Here is a 23,609-nt window from a genome sequence, read left to right on the forward strand (position 1 = left end):
CCGATACGTTTCAGTCTACACTGGTAATTTTTAGAGTAAACTATTATATTAAAAAGAGAAATTCATATCCACCGATACGAGGCTGAATCGACATAAGCTGAATTTTGACTGATACCGACTTCGTACATGCCAAAGAAGCTGTATCGGTCTCTGCATCTTTTCGGTGAGGGGCCCATACCTTAATGACAACGTTGCTATAGTCTGCTAAAGCAGATGGAGATTCAGATGTATTTCACATCCATTACATATCGGACTTGGTAGATCGCTTTCATATGCATGTTTAAACTTCTGTATTAAACTCTATTGGATCCATCAATTCCAGGGATTTTTACGCCCGACTACTGAATTTTTGGCCTCTAACTCGAAATTCTTAAACCTCACTTTTTTCATCGAACCTGTTAGCAACATGAACCAAATCTCTGGCCATACCACTTGCACTGCTAAGAGAACCTTGACATTACGCTGAGGGATTTTGGTGTCTTATCGACCTTGACGCATTCAAGAATGTGTTGAGAAACTATGGCAGTATATAGGTACTACTATTACTTATAGCATGTATATGGGGAAATATCAGTTACCCATGTCACCACCCGCCTCTTGATTACATTTTATTTCCTTGGAATTTCTTGTCGTTGAAGACTAACATGTTTTGTTTCCCGCGATTAAAGGGAGGATTTTCAGAACTTCATGAAATTTCAAGAACTACATAATCTACAAGCAAACTTCCAAACGCTCGATCTGTTCCAAACAAACCCTTCACAACTTTGGGATAATACATCGTTTGCGCGAAGTTACTTTTGCGAGCCACCAAAAGTTGTTCGTCGAATTGACCTTTAGTTCGTTGACAAGACGCTCAAAGGAAATGGGAAAGAGAAATTACCAATGAGGGGACACATTTTTTTGCCATAATTTTAAATATCAATCTTACTTTTATAATTTTATTGATAGGGACCTTATTGCCGCTACCAGATATCAATCATTACCGTTGCCCCGTAATCCTATGAATAATAATATTATTCAAGATGAACAAAATGATCGATGATACCTCGTTGATAATGTTGACAAAACATAAACCTGCACATGTTCCAACCTGACAATCAGCAAAAGTGGCATCAGGAAAATCCTCCAACTACAAGAGATCGGATTGTAGTACTACGGTCCTGAAAATCTTTCATTTTATTGAACAAATCAAAATGATACACTAGAGAACTACACGCTCCTTTCCTCATCTAGAGGCGCCTCTAGATTGAGAAGTTCATACATTCTTTTATAATCAGGAAAGAGGGCAAAATAATTATGTATGCTCGACAATGCGCAGAGCACTGATCCCGCCATGCTTATAGGGAGCATAGATCTATATAACCGAGCTACAAGCTGAGATGACGGAAAGTAATTATTTCCATACCAAATTGAAGATAATACACATGTCACGAGCTTGAAGTTGTTGTTTCAAACTGCCTCGGAGTTTCGTCCTCATCAGACTTCTCTGACAGTGCGGCAGCATGCTGATCCAGATATTCTTTGCTATTCATCTCTGTTAGTCTGAAACATAAACAAGCACAAAATCAGGAATTCAATTTTCTTAAACATTTTATACACGGTAATCTTTTCTCAAGAGAGAGCTTTAAGCCGTTAGTAGTGATCGCCTATGATATTAACTACTCGGCAGCCCAAAACATGCAACTCCCAACAATACAACTGCGGTAAACATCTAGAGAGAGTTTTTCTTAGACTAATTATTTGAACCTACATTATTAGACAGCTACAATCACATCTAACATCATACCTGCTGATTGTGCGGTCCTTAGCAAATCCCAGTTCATTGTCAACACAAAGATCAAAAACATCAGCTCTCCTTGATCTTGATGAGGATCTAGGGGCCATCTTCTGGGCATCAGATATTGTGACAATATACTCAAACAGACCAACTGGTGATGTCTCAGCTGTGCAAAGTAACCTTGCCTTGTTTTCATACATAACCTGCACACTCAGTTATTATGAAAATTGACATAGTTTCTAATCTTGCACATGACAAATTTTGAACAGAAAACATGGAATACCTGTTCATTTTTATCTACTGAATTTTATCAGTAATAGACCAACAAATGCATATTTCACACTGCAATGCATATTGTTGTATAAACTGCAATGTACTTTTGAATATGACAGTGATTAGCATCATGAAACTTGTTTACGCCAGATAAGGTAGCTTTTACAGCTTTGTTTTTTTTTTTTAATCAATTCCTATTTTAAGCTAAGATCTTATTAGCGATGTATGCATATTTCCACTTTCCCTGTATCACATTGTCGACAAGTTCAAACATGCATTTGAAGTCTCAATGCTACCAATACCATGTATGCCTCAGGCACGAAGCCCCTCACTGATAACGAGAAAGCCCGTGTTAGACCATATGCTTCACATGTCAATGGAATATCATTATTATCTTTACTCCAATGCAGCATCGTACATACATGTGAAGATATACATATAAAAAACAAAAAGCAATGAATACTTTTATAGGAAAGCATCGTACACACATGTGAAGATATACATATAAAAAACAAAAAGCAATGAATACTTTTATAGGAAAGCATGTTTGGACAATCTGGTTGCTTTTACAGGCGAAAAAACATAGCGAAAACATCATCCAAAATTTTGTTTTCACCCCTGTTTTATAATATGAGCAAGCTGACTGTAATTTGCCTCTTTAAAATGAGAAGCAAAATTGTCTACTTATCTAAAAGTCAGAACACTACTCATCCAAGAACTGAGGATTGACTGCCTTTCATGTGGAAAACCCTATTTCCACCCCCAGCATCCAAGGTCAAATAATTTCCAAATCACCTTGATGTGCAAAATATCAAGCAGCCTAACCTATGGGCACTAATCTTATTGCATATTATTTTCCATCACAAATATGAGACTTTCAATCCCATATGGCATGATGCTAAATGCACAAGCCCATATTTTATCTACAAACTAAAGCAAGTCCACTACATTAACATCTGCATACTCAGTCCAAAAAATTTGAGGAGCCTAATGTACATTTTTGCATAATTATTTGTGTGCTTGGGCTCTTGTTGGTAACACAAATAACATACAGATAGTTAAATATAAAAGGAGTTCCACCTTTGTCTTGATAGTGGCTACAAACATCTTTCTGTATTATTTTGTGCTGATAGCAATTACATGCATCTATAGATAGATAAGAAAAAGCACAGAAACAAAGGAAGAAACATACATCAATGAGTGTGACAAAACGGTAAGCTGCTGTCCTATTATGAAGTGCAAATTTTGGTACACCTTCTAATGCAAGTGTGTGGAAATGCTCTGCAAACAAAAGATAATTGGTATCAAAAAGTCAAAACTTCCACCACATCTATCAAGGCAGTAACAAGTTTGACTACATAGGTAACTTACTACATAATCCAAAATAATCTGCAGCCCCTAAAGGCTTCTCACAAAGATCCTCAAAACGGAAGTATGCACATCCATTTGCTCCTTGAGGAACCTGCAAAAAGCAGCAATACTTATTTTCTTACATAGGTTTTGAAAGAGAGATTACATAGAAACACCAACGTTGTAATTTATACATACCAGCAATTTCCTCCCCATCAGGATTTCAATTTCTTTTGGTCTAGGTGTATAGGGACCAACCAATTGTTGAAATTTTTCCTTCAACAACACAGAATATCGAAATCCACTGTAGTAGAAACCATGCTCTGCCTGCAACATATTTGATGCTCAAATTTTGAATAAGAAATACAGGGAAGACCATTTTATGTCAGATAAAAAGACGAATGTGGAAATTGGGCTTCAGGATGCAAATCTGACTTTATTGAGCACACTTGCAGAAAGAAAAAAGGAGTTATAAGGCGGGTCTAAGTTCCCAACCAATTATTCTTGGATGAGAATGCTCTGGATAAGTGAGGAAAGGATGAAAATCATAGACATTTGCACACATCAAGTTAAACTACCTAAACAACTATTAACACTGGCTGACACTATTATTACTGGTGGGAATAATCAGGGAAGAGTTTGTTCTCAACTGCAACAAGTATAATTTTAAATATTATGTTTCTTTTCTTATGTTTAAACTTTAAACTGTATAAACCATGGGATACAACTTTCAAAGCCTCCTTGGTTATGTTAGTGCAACTAAACCATCTGGCTTTTTCCAGTAGATTAATAATAAAGGGTTTCTGAGTGGTTCAACATCCTCACTCCTTTGAAATCCAGCACAAGAACAAGCTGATGAAAGGACAAAAACTAGTACTCTATGTTTTATCCATGCTAAAGAAAACAGACCCTGCAAATGTGATCAGTGCAGATTACTGATACCATATGTCTAGACAGCGTTATGAAAGAAGATTGAATCAATGGTTCATATTACACAAAAGATTTTTTATTTTTTCAACAGCAGACCATATAATGTCATCAAGATCAGCTGGTGGTTATTCTCTCAACAAACCACTAACATGCCACTTTCATATCCCTAGGCAATTTAAGAACCATTCCAAAAATTTCCCCACCTATAAAAATATTTAAAAATATGGTACATGTTCCAAACCCTTATTTTCAGTCCATTTTAACACCAAATCTTGCAGGCCAACGGCCATGAAGGTGAATAGTGCTCAAAGAATAAATATAAACACCAGCATCATGTCACACATACTACACATTTTGCCTGCATACTTACTGAAGTCATCTTCCGATAATCCACCAATGAACCAATTTCATGAACTACACATTTTGCCTGGATAAATTGGAAAATACACGAAGGAGTTAGACTTGTTCAAGCAATGATGAACGTGTTAAACTTGTTGAAGCAAAGACAAAATATTCAAATATTATGCGCACAGTTGAATTACCTTCAAAGTGGAAATGAAGGGCAGGAAAAGATCCCTCTGCAACCCACCTTCATAAAGCTTGTCCGGAGCCCGATTTGATGTTGCTACAAGAATCTTTAAGGATACAGTACAAATTACTAAGGGCAAGCAGTGCATTTGTACTATGTTAAAAATACCATATCACCAAAAATAGTAGCAGAATGGCAGCTGAAACAGAATGGTGGAGGAGACATAAAACTGGTAAATAACAATAACTGCTTACAATGCCTTTGTGAAAGAGATGTCTGAAAAGGCGATTCAAAATTAGCGCATCAGCCACATCAGTGACCTGCCAAAATGAAGAAATGGAATAAAGTATAGACTGCCTCAAGGGGAAAAAATCACTTAACATAATCAACGTACTTACCATGAATTCATCAAGGCATATTAATATTGATTCATCAGATATCTCTTCTGCAACAACATCAAGAGGATCTGCAAGACCTTTGTGTCTCTACATGTTTTATCAAAAATAGATAGTCTCACATAATGGGCCTCTAAGTGATTACCAAAATATATCCAAGATATGCTGAAATGCAGGAGAATTAGGTAGCAGAAGGATTTCCAAAATATGTATGCTCAATACCTCAGATCTTTTGCCCACATATCTCTCAGAATAGAATGCTGAAACAAAGTAAAGTTTTTCAACAAAAGAAGAACGTCTTACTTGCAAGCGACTATGTACATTCAACATGAAGTCATGAAAATGGATTCGCTTTTTCCTCCAATCTGAAGGCCTGTTTGAATAAAATGTATTTGTATAAGTAAACAATACAATGTAAACAACAAAAATATACTTATGGCTATCTATATTCCAATATAGCATATATATAGGATACTATTTCTAAAACAGAAGGTACAGATTTTTATTTCTATACATTTTATCCAAAATATCTGCACCTTACCCAGACAAAGTACATGGCGATTAGAATAAAGTCAGAGGTGGACATGTGAACAATAAAAATACACTTATGGCTATAAAGTGGGTACTGATTTTTTGTTCCATGCATTTTAGCCAAAATATCTGCACCTTATCCAGGCACAATACATAGTGATTTATGGTAAAGTCAGGGGTAAACTTGTATCTCACACAATAGGAACTAGAAGATCATCACAAGGATCTAATTTTGTGTGTAACTTTCATAGTCTGACTACATATCTGCTTTTAGAATATAATGATCATCTAGTCTCCATCTGTCAACAATTTGGAAGAAATGTAACTACTTATCTTTAAAACCATCATTCATATGACAGACAAATCAGGCAGAAAAAGGAGGCAGCTCCCTGTGCCTGGTCCTCCTCCAGCTGGACATTTCTCTGCCGTAAGAATCAAAGGCTTGTACTTAGACCTAGCACCTTCCTCTTTCAACATCAATCGGTTTTTCTAAAAGCACAATATTGTGAAAGTAAAGCAACGTTTGGTCGACTACAGTATACAAGAGAATCTAAAACGGACCATCGTTGGAACTTTTGCAGGTTGCAAATCAAAATATTATGATAAGGTTCCCACAGTCTCCAATTTCTGAGCGTGGAAATCAAAACCTAAAAGGAATAATAAACTAGCTTTGGTGGAAATCCAACAAATACAGAGAATGTCAAACTTACAGCTGCTCAAAGAACAAGTCCATAAGCATTGTCTTCCCGGTTCCCACTCCTCCAAACAGATAAAGACCTTTCACAGGGGACTCGGACGACTGTGATAAGAGACGAGACCATAACCAACTCCTCCGGTTTCTGCAGTTCACACAAGCACATTATGGCTTCTCAAATCAATTGAACAAATAAAAATATTTCAATATCAATGAGATATCAAACCATTACTTAATTTCCCTTCTTAAGCTTAATGATTTATCCAATTCGTTAATGCCTATGTTTCTAAAAAGGAAGAAAAACCTGTAGATAGGCAAAATCCGGTGATTACCGCCCAGTTCTTTCAGAGTTCTCCGATCTCACTAGTCCGCATTCATCTGCCGATTCAACAAGCTCATCATACAGCCTCTGAAGCACCCTAAGGATTTCCGCCTGACAACAAGCATCAGAAAACACATTAAACGTAAAAAAAAAACAAAAAAAACAAAAATTTGATCGAAAACTTTACAGTATTGCATTCATTGTAAACAAGCTAGCAGATTTCTTCTTTCTCAACTCGGCTATTCATTATAAACGGCTGCTAATGTTCATTGACAAGCATTCATCTACTTCAGAAATCTAGGATTCACATGTCACAAGCCGACATAAAAGAAGAAAAGGAGAAACGGAGCTACCTGAAACTCGTCGCCATCGAGTAGTTCTCCGGAAGCAATTCTACGCTTGTATTCCACGTACGGTCCAGCACCTTCTGAACCGGAGACCGAATCCGCCCCTGCTTCATCCGAAAATCCACCATCACATTTAGCTCATTTCCTGATCGATACTACAAAGGACTAAAACCCCAAATCATTCAACAACGGTAACGAGAGAGAAGGAGGAAGAGGATGAAGGGCGGGAACCTTGGCTGGATAACGTCGCGGCAGGGGACAGAAACGCCCGCCGCCAACAGTGCGTGGGCGAAACGCGATTCCCGAATCCGGCACCGTGACCGCAGCGAGGAGGAGGAGACCCGGAGAAGGATTGGAGTCGATGGAAGAAGCTAGACTTCCGGGTGGTCCGCAGGGCGCCCCCGAGGTGGCGGACCGCCCGGATCGACGCCGTCATCCCCTCCCGTATCTGGAACGGATCATGCGATTCCCATCAATCAAGAGGAAGAAGACGAGCCGAAGAGGATGGCCGAGGAAGGAGGAGAAGGTTAGGTGAGGAAGACGGGAAGCCGAGAAACTTCGATAAAACGGCGTTCAAGGTCTCCGACTCCGGCAGGCGGAAAGGCGGGACGCCGGACGCACTCGCGTGGCTCCGTTCGAGGGGAGGGGCAAGGCGATCTGGAGGGAGAGGGTAGGACCCGTCTCCGGAGAGGACTGCTCCCCCGTCGTTATCGGAGAGCCCGCGCCGTTTCCCAAAGTCGGGAGGGAAAGTTAGGGGACCCACCTTTCTCCCGTTCCCGCCGTGCCGGCCCAACCCAACCGACCTCTCTAGTCTCCCACAGTTGCTGCGCGTCCTTCTCGGGGTCCGGTCTACCATGCGCTTCCGGCCCATAAATAGCTCAATATTTTTCAATTTAATTAAACATATATTATACACCTATGAATTATATATATATGTAAAAGGGTCGTATAAAATGTGACCGGTTAAGCTTTTTTGGGTTAGACTCTGACCTGTACATTTTTCATTGATCATGAGACAGTGACTCGCATCTATCTAATAAGGTTACTATTTCGACACTGAATTCAAAGAGTGAACATGAACTCCGTAACACATAAAATGCCCACCTGACTTCAACCCTGCCCACGTTGAACATGTCCCAGTTCAAATCAAAGCGGACCCCTTTCTTTTTTTATTCGATGGTGACGTCGATCCTTTTCTCCGTGGTTCGAGTTGGGGACCGCCCGATAGTGGAGGTTCCAAAGATGTGAATGAAACTGAGCAACCCCAAGTGGTATGCAAATAATATTGTCAACGAAAGGAAGGCCGAGGGGAATGATGTGATCATTCTTACTTCTCCCCTGACTCCGTGAACCGTATTATTTATTTTTGGCATATAATATAAACGAAAGAATATACCACTTTTGTCCTTCATCATTCGCCCCAGTTGCATTTTTTAAATTAATATTTCTTCTTGAAATGAAATGGCCCATTTCTTTGGTGAGGCCGAAGAAGCAAATTTTGATTTGAACACGTCAAGTCAAGCGACCACTACTTGAGAAAGAAAGGGGAGGGGACGATAATGTTGCATTGCATTTTGATTAAACCCACATCTCATATTGAGGGCTCATTTAACTTGGGAGTTACTTGAAGTTAATAGTTATCACAAACTATAGATTTGAGAACCATGAATTTAGATGCATATCTATAGAAGTTTGTGGATTTTAAGTCAGAGAGACATGTCTGACATGAGATCTGTAAATTTTATCATGCAAGGTTTAAAAAAATCTATGATAAACATATGATTTTAGGACCTTGATACAAATCGATTATTTAAAATCCGAAAACTTCAGATTCTGGTATGAAACCGACCGATCACGTCTAATATGTGTGCATATATATATATATATATATATATATATATATAAATTTGGATTGGATTTAAGCTAGATATGGAAAGACGCATATTTAAATGATAGATTTTATTTATAGCTGCTTTCTTTTTTGTTTTACCTTCTTGTCCTATAAGGACACTTGAAGATTTGGCTGTATTAAAATGCACATCTTCTTTTTTGTTGTTGAATGTTTCTCAAGTTTTTAAGAAATGATCAATTAGGGACTACTTTTTTGTCGTAATTGCAATACAAGTCCCGTACTTGTTATTTTTCAAATATAGACCTCAGTTCTGCTAACAAATGTCAAGTGCGGTCCTAAAAAGATAATTCCGTTATTTCGAGACAACTTGTCTTCCTAGATAGCTGGAGGTTCGTTTGCGGATTGTTGGCGGTTTGAGGAAAATCAGATAAGTGCAACCTGTATTTAAAATGTGACAAAAAAGATAGGCCCATAAATAAAAATGTTCCTAAATTTTGCAATGTTCATGAAAATAACGTTACTCCGTTAAAATGTATTGTGTGGGCAGTTGCCCATGCAATCACATAAAATGTATTTATATACATATTGGTTGGCTGCAACCATTTGCTGGTTTATATCTAGCGATCTTTAATCAACATTTTCACTCTCGATTTGAAGGGTTTAGAATCTTTTGTGCCCCTCAATAAGAGCGGAGAAGAAAATTTTGAGATTGAGTTGCTAACATCAGCCTGCACTCAACAAATATGCACCAAAAGTGGGAGGAGTATTTTTGAATTTTTTTATAAAGTACTGGACTTTTTAGACTTTTTTTCACAATTTTTTTTTTACTCTTTCAGGAAGCTTATTCTTGTATTTTAATGGGGGCATTTTGGTGGCCATCCCAGTCATAAAAATAATTGAAATATTAAAATTATTTTTTAAATACTTTAACATATTGGTCAATAATCTAAGCCAAATGTGTGGATGGAGACCAAACTTAGGACTTCATGCAAGATCTTCGATCAGATGAGATGAAGTCTCGACGTCGCAGGAGGTACATAAATGGACCGGACACTGTTTCTCGTTTTGGTAGAAGATTGGATAATTAGTCTTTGACATCACATCACATCACAGGTGCTGAAGAGATAAAAATCATAGGGATGTATAAATCACCGCTTTTTGGCACAAGTACGTGGATTTCTCTATCAAACCCGGCGAATTTTCTTCATAATTCTTAGCTAGACATGAGTACCGATCTTAAGCAAACCGTCTCTTTCAAACCTCACAATCCATCTCCATCTAATCTTGGTAACAGGAACGCTGCGTTTCTTTCAAACGGAGTGTTCCAATTTAAATAGGTGGAACTAAATGCCCGTGCATCATAATAATGCCCTGGTACATTTTTATGAAAGTTTTGTACCACTTTCCAGGAACTTTTGTTCTGGGTATTTTAGTTCTATGTTTGCTTATGATGGAACTAAAATACCACTTGAACTGGTAAGAGATGCAAGAAAGAGGAAGGAGATGGAGACCAACGATCAAAAAAATTGTTCCAACATTAGAGTTCTACCTATTTAATTTTAGGTGGAATCTCAATGCTGCTATTAAAGTTCCATATCTTCCCATAAACTCCTGGAACTAAAGTTCTGCGTTTTGTTTTATATGGAACTTTTCAAAAAAAATCTACAGTACAGTTCCAACTGTTTAAATAGACCCTGCATGTGTCCAAAAAATAAATTAAAAAAAAAAAAAGTCTTTTTGTTACCAAATGACTCTTTAGAGCAATTAAGGAACTAAAACTCATTAAGGCATCACTTTAGGCAAGCTCCTAGCAAATTATCAGGGTCAGGTCACTCTTACTGAGTTGCTTCAAACAAATATTATTTAAGGTAGATTGATAAAAAAGTAACAAATTGGTAAATTTGTTCCGGCTTGGCTAAGTTGGAGGTTTACGAGTGTGTGTATATATATATATATATATATATATATGCTATTATTACATGATCACATGTGTATGTAAAATATATGACTGGAGGCCTTTTGCCTTTTAAGGGGTAAGTTGGGATTTATATTTTTGTGGAGCGAGTGATATCTCCAACCAATTAGCGACCCTTCATATATCTGCCACTTGTCTCACCATGCCAGCGTTTCTAATTAAATGACATAAGGTTGAGTTACGCACACTTTATCAACGCGTTGACAACTACAAGAAAAAAAAAAAATACAATTAGGTAGCATTCAGATGACACATTGAAAAATCGTTTTCCAGAAAACCAGCTAGTTTTGTAAAAAGTAAATTTTATTGAGTTTTTGAAGACACCATTTGTATATTTAAGTGTAAAAGACAAAAACAAGTGTTGAGTGGATAACCTTCAAAGTTTTTTACTTTCTTATGGAAACAAAAAAGTCGTTTTTTCAGTCTATCTAAGAAACGGGGTTTTGGCTTCAAAGGCACTTTTTGGGCATGCATCCAAACCACACCCTTAAAAAATCATAACATAAAGAGTTTAATTGCCGACAAGAGCCGATTTCTCTGGGTAATTAATCAGACAGAAGCTGGCTTAGGGCTCTTAAATCAATAATTTATTAATAGTTTGATGACCTTTCTTCTTTTTTTTTTTTTCTTTTTAATGAAGAAGATGTCTTTTGACCACTAAGTCTTATGACCAGGATAAGTTTAGGGCCTAATCCACGATCTTGGACTTGACGCCCTTTAATTAATTTCTTATCGCTGAGTGGTCACAAATTTCCCACATGAGGTGCATATGTTCAGTATTTTGCAAAGGTTCGGCACCTCTAGCCTAAACCTAGCTTATTTAAAATAAAAAGCAGACCCAATCCATCACATGCCCTTTCCAAGGGTTTGGTTCTTTCTTTTGGGTGGGAAGCGCTGGGAGTGGGGGTTGGTTAGGCTACAACTAGGGGTTGCCTTTTTATTATTTCGGACCATAGTGGGCAAACTTACCGATTCGAGCCACGAATTATACAAGTTGGTCCTATACATTTACTAGGACAAGAGTCAGGATTCAATGAGTCGTTTAAGATCATCAACTAATTGTATGTTCTTCTTTACTGTGTGTTGCTAAATACTAAAGTTTGTTATTATTTGAATTTTGAAATGTGGCGGACTTCACTAAGCATGTATAAATGCTCATATTACATGTTATTCAGTTCCAATTGATCAAAAGCTGTTGCCCTTTTCATCTATTTATAGAAAAAATGCATTACAAAATTCATGACAATCGAACTAAGTTGCCGAGTCAAATCTCTGACTAGGTAACCTAACTGTCGATCCAAGTCGATTCACAAGTTTGCCAACTATATTTCTCTGACAACATGCATTGAATGTCCTTTCGAGCAACGCCTGATGAAAAGTGCTACATTAACCTATGACGTCTATGACGTTTGTTCATCGTTCCAACAGCGTAAAATTATGAAGCGATGGCCCCCAAGTAGATGGATTCATGGCTAGTAGGCAGGTCGGTTGTTAGTTCAAGTTTTGTGGGAGCTACAGTTCTTGCTGATGAATGCTGTCATGAATAGTCTTGAGGTTTTAGACCGCTTAAATAGAAACTAAAGTCTCTCAGCGTGATCTCCCCAAGAAAGTTCCTCTAAAAGAAAAACTTGCCGCTCGATGACGTGAGATCTGAACTCACGCTGCATTGAGAATATAATTAAGAAGCATCAGACCCATCTTATGCTGCATTTGATTAAGATAAGCACGAAGCTAATCCGTGTAGCGAGCCATCTTATTCGACTCGCTCTACATGGTTTTGACCAAGACGTGTAGGCCTTTCGGTGGCTTGCCTTTTGAGTTTTGACGCTGCATGCCTGTCTAGCTTACAAAGTAATAAATTAATCGAGGTGTTGCATTCATAGTAATTAATAATTTAATGTTCATTAATGCTTTCTGCGTGTCAACATTTGGATGAAAGCTGAAAGGAAACAGTGGGTTGGTCTCTCATCACTTAGGCAGGAACGTGACAAAAATGAAATTATAAACGAAGTAGCAAACCTTATTAAAATGCATCCACATTCAGTAGCAAACCTTATTAAAATGCATCCACATTCAGTAGCAAACCTTATTAAAATGCATCCACATTCAGTAGCAAACCTTATTAAAATGCATCCACACTCAGCGGCCCAACTAGAAAATTGACGTTACATTAGATCTTTAAGAGCCTGCCAATAATGTCGATACTCCAACACAAGCATACAATGTATGTGATGAGTTTTTTTTTGCTGCCATGTGTTTAATGTTACCAGAATGGTAAAAATTAAAAATATACAACTAAATGCATCATGAATCATCGTTGCATCATAAACAACAGTAGTTAATCTTCTTCTGACAGCTGTTTTTAACGATAAATTTTTACTTTTTAACCATTTGATAACATCGGGCATATATATATATGTGTGTAAACTATCACAAAAATGCATTTTCTTCATTAAAACCAGGGCCAATTAGTCATTGCGAATGCACATTTTGCAACAACTTTTAACGACACAAAATAAAAATAAGAGTCTGGATGATTGTCACCATCGTTACAAAAAGGTCAGCGAGAAACAAAAGAAACTCAGGAACCAACATAAAAGTAAAGCAATGAAAAGAAGGCAAAAGACTGATTTATGTCTAATCGAAGAGAGAGAGAGAGAGAGAGTCCATTTGATTACAGATGTTAAAATGACAAGATTTGTATTATAATTATGTCATTTCAGACATTGTTATAATTAACGAAACTACAATTTTGTTGAAGACTGCCTTATAATAAATGGACCAATGACCATTTCCGAAAGTTTTTCATAAGGAATTGATTTTGTTTAATGCTGCCCTTACTCCTTACTAATTTTATGCTTCTAATTCATTATAAGACAGAAGAAGTTAGCTTTTCTAGTTTCAACATGCAACAGAACTCGACCCATCTACCACCTTCCAGTCCAGGTCCAACTTGAACGCAAAAAGTGTTCAACTCAATGACGTTAACTTGAATATGTTGGACCTAAATGGAGACAAGGGGCAAGAACTGATCAGATTTCTTGAACATGCGACCTGACCCTGCATCTAGAATAGCAACTCTTCTAAAATTTTTTAGGGCATGGCTGGTCGACAAAGGTTAGTGGTAATGTGCAGTGGAATAAATATAGTTGATTTATAGGAACCAATACTCGGTCCATGTTTTTGTCAAAATCATGTTTTTTTCTTTTAGACAAAAAAACTCACGTTTATGCATGTAGGAATCCGGATTTCAAGCACCATTCTTCCTTTCGGAATTTCGGGTTTTGACTTTCAATTTTGAATGCTGGATTTGATAGAAAAGAATTTCATTAAGACGACTCTTGGAGAGATCCACTGATGATTGTTTGAAGTTTCTGGATAGGAAAATCAAGCCGATTCGACATAGATTTGGTTCACATGGAATGCTGGTTCATGTTAAGACTTGGTCTGAACTCTAGAACATGCATCCCCGCAAGTGGGGATGCAAACAGCTAGGGTTCGGGTCAGTTCTATCTTTTACCAAATCCGGCTGTACTCCATTTTGGTTAATTTTATGATACAATCAAGCATGATTTGGATTCGGACGAAAACAAAGGTTTCTACTACCGCACAATTGATATCGGGTTACGTAAGTATCCTGGATTTGGTTGGGGAGTTCAAATCCATATCCAAATCCAGCAAGTAGTTGGAGTCAGACGGGTGCCGGAATAGTTGCCGGACCGTCTAAATTCCTAACGAAAAATTTGCTTCCAACTTCTTTGCAACTGGATGGAAATCATAGAAACAGTTTGATAAAGTGATGTCCCACAGTATTTGACTGGAAGGGGAGAAAAGAGTTTGTACGATCTAAGACTTACTCAATTTCGAAGTCAACAGACGGCTTCGATTAATGGGAGTCTAGTCGGCAGCCCCGTTCCGGAACTCTGCTTTCAATTTCATGTTTTTAAATGAAAAACCAAAGCCTGGTGATCAGCAGCCACGGTTTACCCACCTTCGTTTATATCACTCTTAAAGCCCAGCATAGCATAGCATGACAGGAGTCATACTTATTCTGAAAAGATGAGAGGAGGTGTGAACTGCTCCTCCTGCTTAACCAATAATGAGGTCAAGTATGGACTTTGGATCTTTGGTTAGAACCGGAACAAATGGTTTTCCTATACATATTATGTATCCAAATATCCCCTAAAGAAGAACTTAGTAAAAGAAAGTTTATGATTCATGACACATTTATATAGTTGGGCCTGACGAGAATTGAGTTGTTACAACTCTAACTCAGTAACTCAGCTCGTTTATAACAAATTGAGTTTGAGTTTAGCACGAGTTGACTCGACTCATTGTGCAGTCCTCCTAAAAGAATAGCTTGGTTAGGATGGCAGGCTCAAACTCGACTTGTTTAACTCATTTAATGTTAACTAATGTAAGCATTAACTCGTTTAACTTGTGTAGGTATTAACTCGTGCATGTGTTTAATTCGTGTAACTTGTGAAAATTTGATTTTACCCTAAAAGTTAAAACCGGTGAACTGGTTTTGGCAGTATTATATAGAGTACCGATTTGCAAATTCAGCCAAATATAAACGAGTTGGGTTCTTGAAACTCGAATTCGACTCGTCTATCATTTTGAGTATCTTTATGGGCTCGAACTCGGTTCGTTTATAAACAAGTTGACCCAAGTTGGCTTGGCTTGTTTTTCAGCCCTACTTATTCCTAGATCATGTTTGGCAGCAAAAAAAAGGCTGAAATATTGTTTTGGACAGAAGAAAGGCGCAATAAACTTTTTATACATTATGACTTGTAAAAAAATTAATTTGGCCCTTGTAAGACTTTCAAAATGTATACGATTGAAACTGTCGGTAAATTTTATTTAGTGGAAGTTTGGATTGTAGGGCCTCGCAAAAATCACAATCCCGCCTCCAACAAAGATAAAAGGAAGTGAAGGGGCCACCCACCTTTTCATTTTCACTCTCATAATTATGAGATGGAGAAAGTAAACGAAAAGGAATGTGCAATGCAAAGCTTTATTCGAGTTTCAGATAATAAGATCCAAGTTCAAATTCAAATACCACCAGTACACTTTTTTTTTTCCTCTTTCGCGAACCAAATCCGCGCTCCCTTAGCTTCAGATCATGTGCCATTCTTGTCCTGTGGTTTCAGATTTAGATTTCAATGGCGAAACTGTATACTGAATCTGAAACCAATCCAATTGTTAACCTTATCAATCTTATTTCATTACCAAACTCCACTACAGGGAAGCAGATCTGCCCGACCTCGATGACTGGGACGCCACCAATCCATCCGGCGCGCTAACGTGGACGTCAACAATCCCCGGGACGCTTTCCGTTAAAAAACGTGCCTCCCTCGTCTGAACATATCTCCGTCGGCGGCTCGGGGGGGAAAGACAATTCTTCCATGAAATTTTCCATTAAAAAGAAGAAAGGGAAAGCGGAAGCCTTTTTCCTTCCGCCTTCATATTCATCCTCAAATCAAACACCCGACGTCACCGTCGGCTGTAGTTAGGCACGCATACTCCCTCGCTCTTTCTCCCTCGACTTCCTTCCACCTGCTTATATTATGGCTTTCTCTGCTACAGTCCATGATTCACATCTCAATAAGCGCCTCAATCCCCAGCAGAAGGATTCTTCTCAATTCTTTTGAACTCATTCTACAGTTATGGGGCTGCCCATCTCCGTTTGTGTGTTCGCGTTTTGCTTTTTGTTGCTGCCTCGTGTGTCGTCCTCTGCATTCATGGAGCCCACAGAGAGAGCTTCTCTGCTGTCCTTCATGGCCGGGATAACAGCCGACCCCGGAAACGTGCTCGCCGATTGGAACTCTACCTTGCCCGTCTGCAATTGGACTGGTGTTCGGTGTGGCCGTGAGGGCACTCGAGTTGCGGAACTCGATCTCAGCGGCAAATTGCTCCGGGGTACGATCTCTCCGGCTCTGTCTAATCTCTCCTTCCTCTTGATCTTGGACCTGTCACGCAACGAGCTCTCTGGTTCAATTCCCGTTGAGTTCTCTGCCTTGGCGAGCCTCCAGCAGCTAAGTCTGGCCTACAACCATCTCGTTGGCGCCATTCCTTCTCAGCTTGGGCAGCTTACTAGCTTGCAGTACTTGGACCTGAGCTACAACCATTTCGACGGTCCGATTCCCTTGCCGCTCTTCTGCAACACAAGCAATCTGGAGTACATTGATCTCTCCAATAATTCTCTCGTGGGACAGATTCCATCTGCGAGTTCATGCGACATTGCCAAGCTAAGGTTCCTGCTTCTTTGGTCTAACCGGTTGACCGGCAGCCTTCCGTCCCTGCTTTCGAATGCTTCGAGTCTGAAATGGATTGACGTCGAGTCGAATTACCTGACCGGGGATTTGCCTTCGGAGGTCGTAAGGGGAATGGTTCATCTGCAGATCCTCTACCTGTCATACAACAACTTTCAGAAGTCAGACCTCAAGCAGTTTGCCTTGTCTCTGGCAAATTGCACAAGTCTCCATGAATTGGAACTAGCAGGAAATGGTCTCGAAGGTGAAATCCATGACATCGTTGGCTACTTGCCGACTAGCCTCACGCAGATTCATCTTGAAGAAAATCACCTGCGCGGGTTTATTCCTCCAAACATAGCGGATTTCGCCAATCTAACGATGCTCAATCTCTCTAGCAACCTCTTGGCCGGCACAATTCCATCACAACTAAGCCTAATGACCAAACTAGAAAGGGTCTGTCTGTCCAACAATTCATTGAGCGGTCCAATTCCTTCAGGGTTAGGTGAAATCCAGCATCTGGGTCTCCTTGATTTATCAAGAAACCACCTTTCCGGATCGATCCCCGATAGCCTGTGCCGGCTCTCCCAGCTCAGAAAATTGCTTCTTCACGACAACCAACTGACCGGAACGATACCGCCGAGTTTAGGCAACTGCACCAATTTGGAAATTCTAGACTTATCCCACAACAGGATTGGTGGGAGGATTCCTAGAGAAATTGCTGCTTTGGAAAGTCTGAAGTTATACTTGAATCTGTCAGGCAACTTCCTTGAGGGCACTTTGCCGTTGGAGTTGAGCAACATGAACATGGTACTGTCCATAGATTTATCTTGCAATAACCTCAGCGGTATTATTCCACCACAGCTGGGCAGCTGTATTGCAATGGAGTACCTCAATCTTTCCTACAATTCCTTCACAGGTCCACTGCCTCTTGTTCTTGGTGAGTTACCTTATCTTCAAGTGCTGGACATCTCTTCAAATGGGTTTTCAGGTGAAATCCCAGAGTCATTGGAGAACTCAAAGACCCTCAACCAGCTGAACCTCTCGTTCAATGGCTTGAAGGGTAGAGTACCAAGCGGAGGAATTTTTGAAACCCTACCGCTCAGTTCGGTTATGGGCAATCCTTTACTATGTGGGAGAATACATGGAATGCGTCCATGCAAAGGCAAAAGATCACTCTCCAGGGGTTTTATGCTCTTGCCTATTGTCCTGGCACCCTTTATTATATCCACGGTTGGGATTTTCCTTTTCTCAAGATCAGCAACTCCCCTGAGAAGAAAGTTCAGTTGTAAGAGAAACATGTCCGTCAGGGACGACGAAGATGATTCGATGCAGTTAACAGGCCACCGGTATCCGAAGATCTCTTACCGAGAGCTCGTCGAAGCTACGAACAATTTCGACCGATCCAACATGGTTGGTTCCGGCAGATTCGGCCGAGTGTACAAGGGAACCTCCAGAGATGGAACTCCGATTGCTGTAAAGGTTCTCGACTGCAAGGCTGTAGAGACCGTGAAGAGCTTCAAAAGAGAGTGTGAGGTTTTAAAGAGGACGCGGCACAGGAATCTGATTCGGACGATAACGGCATGTAGTCGGCCGGATTTTAAGGCTCTGGTCCTTCCATTAATGAAAAACGGCAGCTTGGAGAATTATCTGCATTCAAGTTCAATAGGGATGGATTTAATTCAAGTTTTGAGCATCTGCAATGACATTGCAGAGGGAATGGCTTACCTGCACCACCATGCTCCAGCGCCGATCGTTCATTGCGATCTGAAGCCAAGCAATGTCCTTCTTAACGAAGACATGACGGCGCACGTCGCGGATTTCGGAGTCTCTCGGCTCATTGTTGATGGTGGTGAAGCGATCACAATGGCGCCGGATTCTTTGTCCGGCTCTGTAACCGGCTTGCTGGTTGGATCTATCGGCTATATTGCCCCAGGTAATCTATTTTCAACGTTGCACTCTGCCATGCATTGAATGTGTTAGAATCGACGTTTCAATTAGAGTTTGCATTAGGATCAATAGTTGGAATTAATAGTTTTAGTTGCATTTGATCTTAAATTAGATCTTACAAATATTACATTTGCTTATTGAGAAACTTCCTGATAGGCCCTCAAACTTTATAGACACTGTTGAGAGGATATATGTTGATCGAGCCACATTAAAATAGTGTAGTGATTAGGGTGGGGCAGAACAAGAAATTTTTTATGAGGGGACCCAATAAAGTTTCCAAATTTTGACATGAACCTAAATGTCATTTTTCAAAATTTTTATATAAAACAAGTGAATGTTTCTAAACTTTATATGTAATTTTTTTTAATTTTTTTTGAAGGGAGCTACGGCTCCTGCGGGCCCCCTTTGGCTCCTTCCCAAGTAGTGATTTAGATAATATGAAAGAGCAACCATTGCCGAATTCTATTTCCAAAAATTTAAAAAGAAAGTGATGATCAAAATTCATGCTTTATCTGATCTAATAAAAAGGTTTCAGGCTTTCGGTTCGAAGTAATTCCTCATGAAGCGCACCCTAGTTGGCTTCATGCGAGGAAACCATGATATTTTCAAACCGTCCTTTGTTAAAGCATAGATGTTACAGTGAAAACCATGATCTCTGCAAAATATCCCAACATTGTTTTCTCTCAAAACCTGTACAACTGACCATTTGGCATTTGTCAACATTCCCAAAAGGCAAACACCAATCTGACTAATGCGTTAACCATCACTTCATAGTGGCTAATCATCAAACCATTTAATGCGGCCCTATACATTGTCGTTCATGAACTTAACTATGTTTCCAAGTGCATAAACATTATTAGCTATATATGTTGAACATATTCAATCAACACGACCGAACTTCAGATGGTGGTTTCAGTTGATCCATCACTAAAATGGATGGTCCAGATTCCCCCTGTGATATGACAGAACATGTCATCCTGCTTTCCTTATCATGCATTGGTTGCAGTCCACGCTGTGGATGCACTAGGGCTGTGAAAGTATGAGAGTGTTGGTATATAGGGTAGAATGTTATAATATTGCCGGCCATGCACATGGCGTCAGGACCATTTCCCGGCGGTGCCTTCCATTATGGTACGAAAAAGTGCTCCTACCACTATACTTTCAAAAGCTGCAAATGGGTGCCCCAGCATCTTTGTTATCTGCTACTGGAGTGCTCATGGCAGTGACTCACACCATTGAAAACCAAGTAGAATAAATGAAACCTTATAGATGATACCATCTTGACTGTTTTTTTAAATTGAAATGCTAAGGGGGTCGTTTGGCAGTATGAACATTTGTACATGTTTTACTTAAAGATTGAGACAAATTCATGAAATGCATGCTCTAATGCTTCATAAATTTACCTCAATCTTTGATGCAGATTCATGAAAAATTCACATAATGTTTTATTGCCAAACGACATCTACAATAGCAAAACTTCGATTGAATCATTTTGGTTCGTTAGATATATACCATCTTCAATGAGATACAAAAAGAGAAATTGGTGATCGATCTCATGGTGCGTCTACATTGTTAGTTGGTTATTGTTGGATGAAATTGTACCGGTTTTAAATTCCTTACCATCAGGAGGAGAACTAACAGTGACTGGTCTTAGGCTTTTAGGATATATATTCGGTGAAGGACCAGATAAAAAGGAACTGCTCCTGATCCTCCCAATAGGGCCATTTCATGTGGCTGTGACCTCCTTCACATTCCACTTCTTGTTCGGGACAAATTTTATGATCCTGAATCGTGTTGATGTTGCAGATTCTCTGTAGTGCGACATGCTCCCAAAGTTGTGAAGAAGATACTCCTGAACCCAAGTGCAGCACCAACTCTCCCTTTTTTTCTCTTCCTCTCGTCTCTCTCTCTCTCTCTCGTGGGAGAAAACATTAAATATTACACACATATGATGCCACCCAACCCACTATCAGTTCCCGCTTTTAATTTGCTGTAGAAATTAAGTTAAAGACTCTTGAACTTTTGTTCCCAATTAAAGTTCTTCTAGATTGACAACAAGGTGTTCTTGTGTGTTCAATGCAGAGTATGGTATGGGGAAACAAGCTTCTAGAGAAGGAGACGTGTACAGCTTCGGGATTCTGCTTTTGGAGATGATCACTAGAAGGAGGCCTACGGACGTGATGTTCCAGGAGGGACAGACGTTGCAGGACTGGGTTCGGGAACACTACTCTGCGGAGATGGAGCCCTTCGCAAAGGACTTCTTTGCGGTGGCACCGCCCACTAAGGACTCGGGCGACGGCACTGCGGAGGCGTGGTGGCACACCACCATGGAGTTGGTGGAGCTTGGGCTGATGTGCACCGAAACATCGCCCTCCAAGAGGCCCACCATGATCCATGTTGCAGATGAACTGGGCAGGCTGAAGGAGTTCCTTCAACACAAGATCATTTCTTCTAGAAACTAACATCTTGACAGATCACCCTCAATAAACAATTCTCTGTTTTTTTTTTAAATGGAGAAGAAGAGTGTAGATAGAGAGATGGTTAGGCCAAATTTGTTGAAGTGGCCTTGCTTTAGGCCACTGTTTGGTGAATGCTTTATGCTTTTATGAGCAATTTATTTAATGATGACGGTTTCGTATCATACACAATGCTTCGATCCAAGAATCGACAGTTCTTATCTTCAACAGCTCGTTTCAACTTTCCCTTTTGGATTTCATGCTTTTCGCCATCTTTCATGTTGTGTCAATGGCTCTTAATCTTGCGTGTCACATATATACAAAAAAAAGAAAAGGTGGCCATTGACATCTTCAATAAATTCAAAAGGTGCATGGTCATGGTCCAAATGATTAAATAAAAGGCACTGAAAGCTAGGTCAAAATACTCAAAACCATCGTGCAACAATCGTTAGCTGTAAAATTTAATCAAACCTCAGTTTTTACGGCTTACTTAAGCTTATCTATCCTTCGAAGGCTTTACTTTGGAAAAGAAATTAATTTAAGTAAGGCCCATCATAAACCCAGTATTGATGCCGCCAATTCAAGGAGAAGTGGCTACGTACACCTCTTACTGCATGACATGTGTTTTTATAAACCTGACTCACTTTTTCGGATAAGTGTCATGCACATAAACCTATACCTATAAACCAGGTGTTCGTGACTCACTTTTTCGAATAAGTGTCATGCACATAATCCTACACCTGTGCAAGATGCAAGTGCAAAGGTTTTGTGGCCCACTTCTTAAGATAAGTGTCACGCGCATGAGCCTGTGCATGACGCAAATGCATGGGCCCCTAGTCCACTCTTAGAAATAAGTGTCATGAGGGCAAATGCACACCTGCCTGTACATACAATCGGTTTTGCAATTCTGGCCATATTGGTCTGTACATGCATAGACTGATTCGGCCTGATATTTTAATAAAAAAAATAGCAGGAAACAATTTTTTTAATAAAGAAAAAGATCGGTACATGACGATACAAGCTGATGCGCATACAATGGATTTTTAAGATATATTGTCCTGGATTCTTTAGTGATCGGTTGATCCAGGACAGAGATAGGAAGGAATTACAAGTAAAAAAGAGGTTAGCAGGACAGGAAATTGTTGGACCAGGTCTCTGAAATGAATCGGATCGAACTAATGGCAGTCCAAATGGATCGAATCCAGTATTGGGATTTTCAGATTTCGCCAACTCTCCCTGTATTGTGGATCTTGATTTGAGACGATATCACTCCTTTATTTCTTACTTAATGCCCAGATCTCAGGTTTGCCTGTTAATAATTGATTCGAAGGGCCTAAGCTTAATAGTTAGCGCATCTAACTCTGTTCCTTTTAGCTAATTTACAAGCTCCAGGCCGCTTAACAAAGAGAGGATCGAGCAATATTTTCACGGTTTGGACCATATTTTTTTTTAAAGTGAATCTGGAACCAACTAGGGCGAGATCTGGATCTTTATCAGATTTCAATCGGATCCCTGTCACGTTCAGATTTGGTTGTGAAACCACATAAGGAGTATGCATGAATGTAATTAACTGCTGTATGTTCATTTCTTTACCAGATCCAACCAAGCCGTTTCCGGTCCAGGCTCCAGCTCAGTAATGTGCTTTTATCCGACCCGTTTACAGTTAATCCTAATCTCTTGCATGTCTACCATATTCGCACCAATATTTACAATCGTAATTCGAATTCAATACCTTTATGAAGCAGACTCTTATTCCATACTTTCGAGGCATGTGAATGCTAGTCTCGGATCGTCTATTTCTGCTGCTTTTCTATTAACTCCAATTTATTTGCTTACAGATGACTCTAAAGATCATATTCGATGAGAACATCCATGAATTTCTGTTGAAATATAAGGAATCATTTTGGATGGTAGCAGAAATACTCTTTCATAATCAGATATTTCATTTGCTTATCTTAATTCTTATATACCTCC

General features: G+C 39.4%; 2 protein-coding genes across 2 annotated transcripts; one reads left to right on the top strand and one right to left on the bottom strand.

The window, feature by feature from the left end:
- Positions 1-1,144: 1,144 nt before the first annotated feature.
- LOC116250644 (uncharacterized) lies at positions 1,145-7,969 on the bottom strand. The gene is made up of 14 exons (XM_031624433.2): positions 7,380-7,969; positions 7,155-7,252; positions 6,812-6,912; positions 6,496-6,624; positions 5,558-5,627; positions 5,258-5,344; positions 5,114-5,179; positions 4,873-4,965; positions 4,701-4,757; positions 3,599-3,727; positions 3,422-3,512; positions 3,243-3,331; positions 1,787-1,980; positions 1,145-1,542 (listed from the first exon to the last, which is right to left on the bottom strand). The coding sequence occupies exons 1-14, from the start codon at positions 7,582-7,584 to the stop codon at positions 1,428-1,430; spliced, it is 1,524 nt and encodes a 507-aa protein (XP_031480293.1). The 5' UTR covers positions 7,585-7,969; the 3' UTR covers positions 1,145-1,427.
- Positions 7,970-16,043: 8,074 nt separating this feature from the next.
- LOC116251675 (putative leucine-rich repeat receptor-like serine/threonine-protein kinase At2g24130) lies at positions 16,044-21,791 on the top strand. The gene is made up of 2 exons (XM_031626067.2): positions 16,044-19,165; positions 21,262-21,791. The coding sequence occupies exons 1-2, from the start codon at positions 16,645-16,647 to the stop codon at positions 21,639-21,641; spliced, it is 2,901 nt and encodes a 966-aa protein (XP_031481927.1). The 5' UTR covers positions 16,044-16,644; the 3' UTR covers positions 21,642-21,791.
- Positions 21,792-23,609: the final 1,818 nt, after the last annotated feature.

Source organism: Nymphaea colorata, chromosome 3, assembly GCF_008831285.2.
Source record: "Nymphaea colorata isolate Beijing-Zhang1983 chromosome 3, ASM883128v2, whole genome shotgun sequence".
NCBI classification, from domain to species: domain Eukaryota; kingdom Viridiplantae; phylum Streptophyta; class Magnoliopsida; order Nymphaeales; family Nymphaeaceae; genus Nymphaea; species Nymphaea colorata.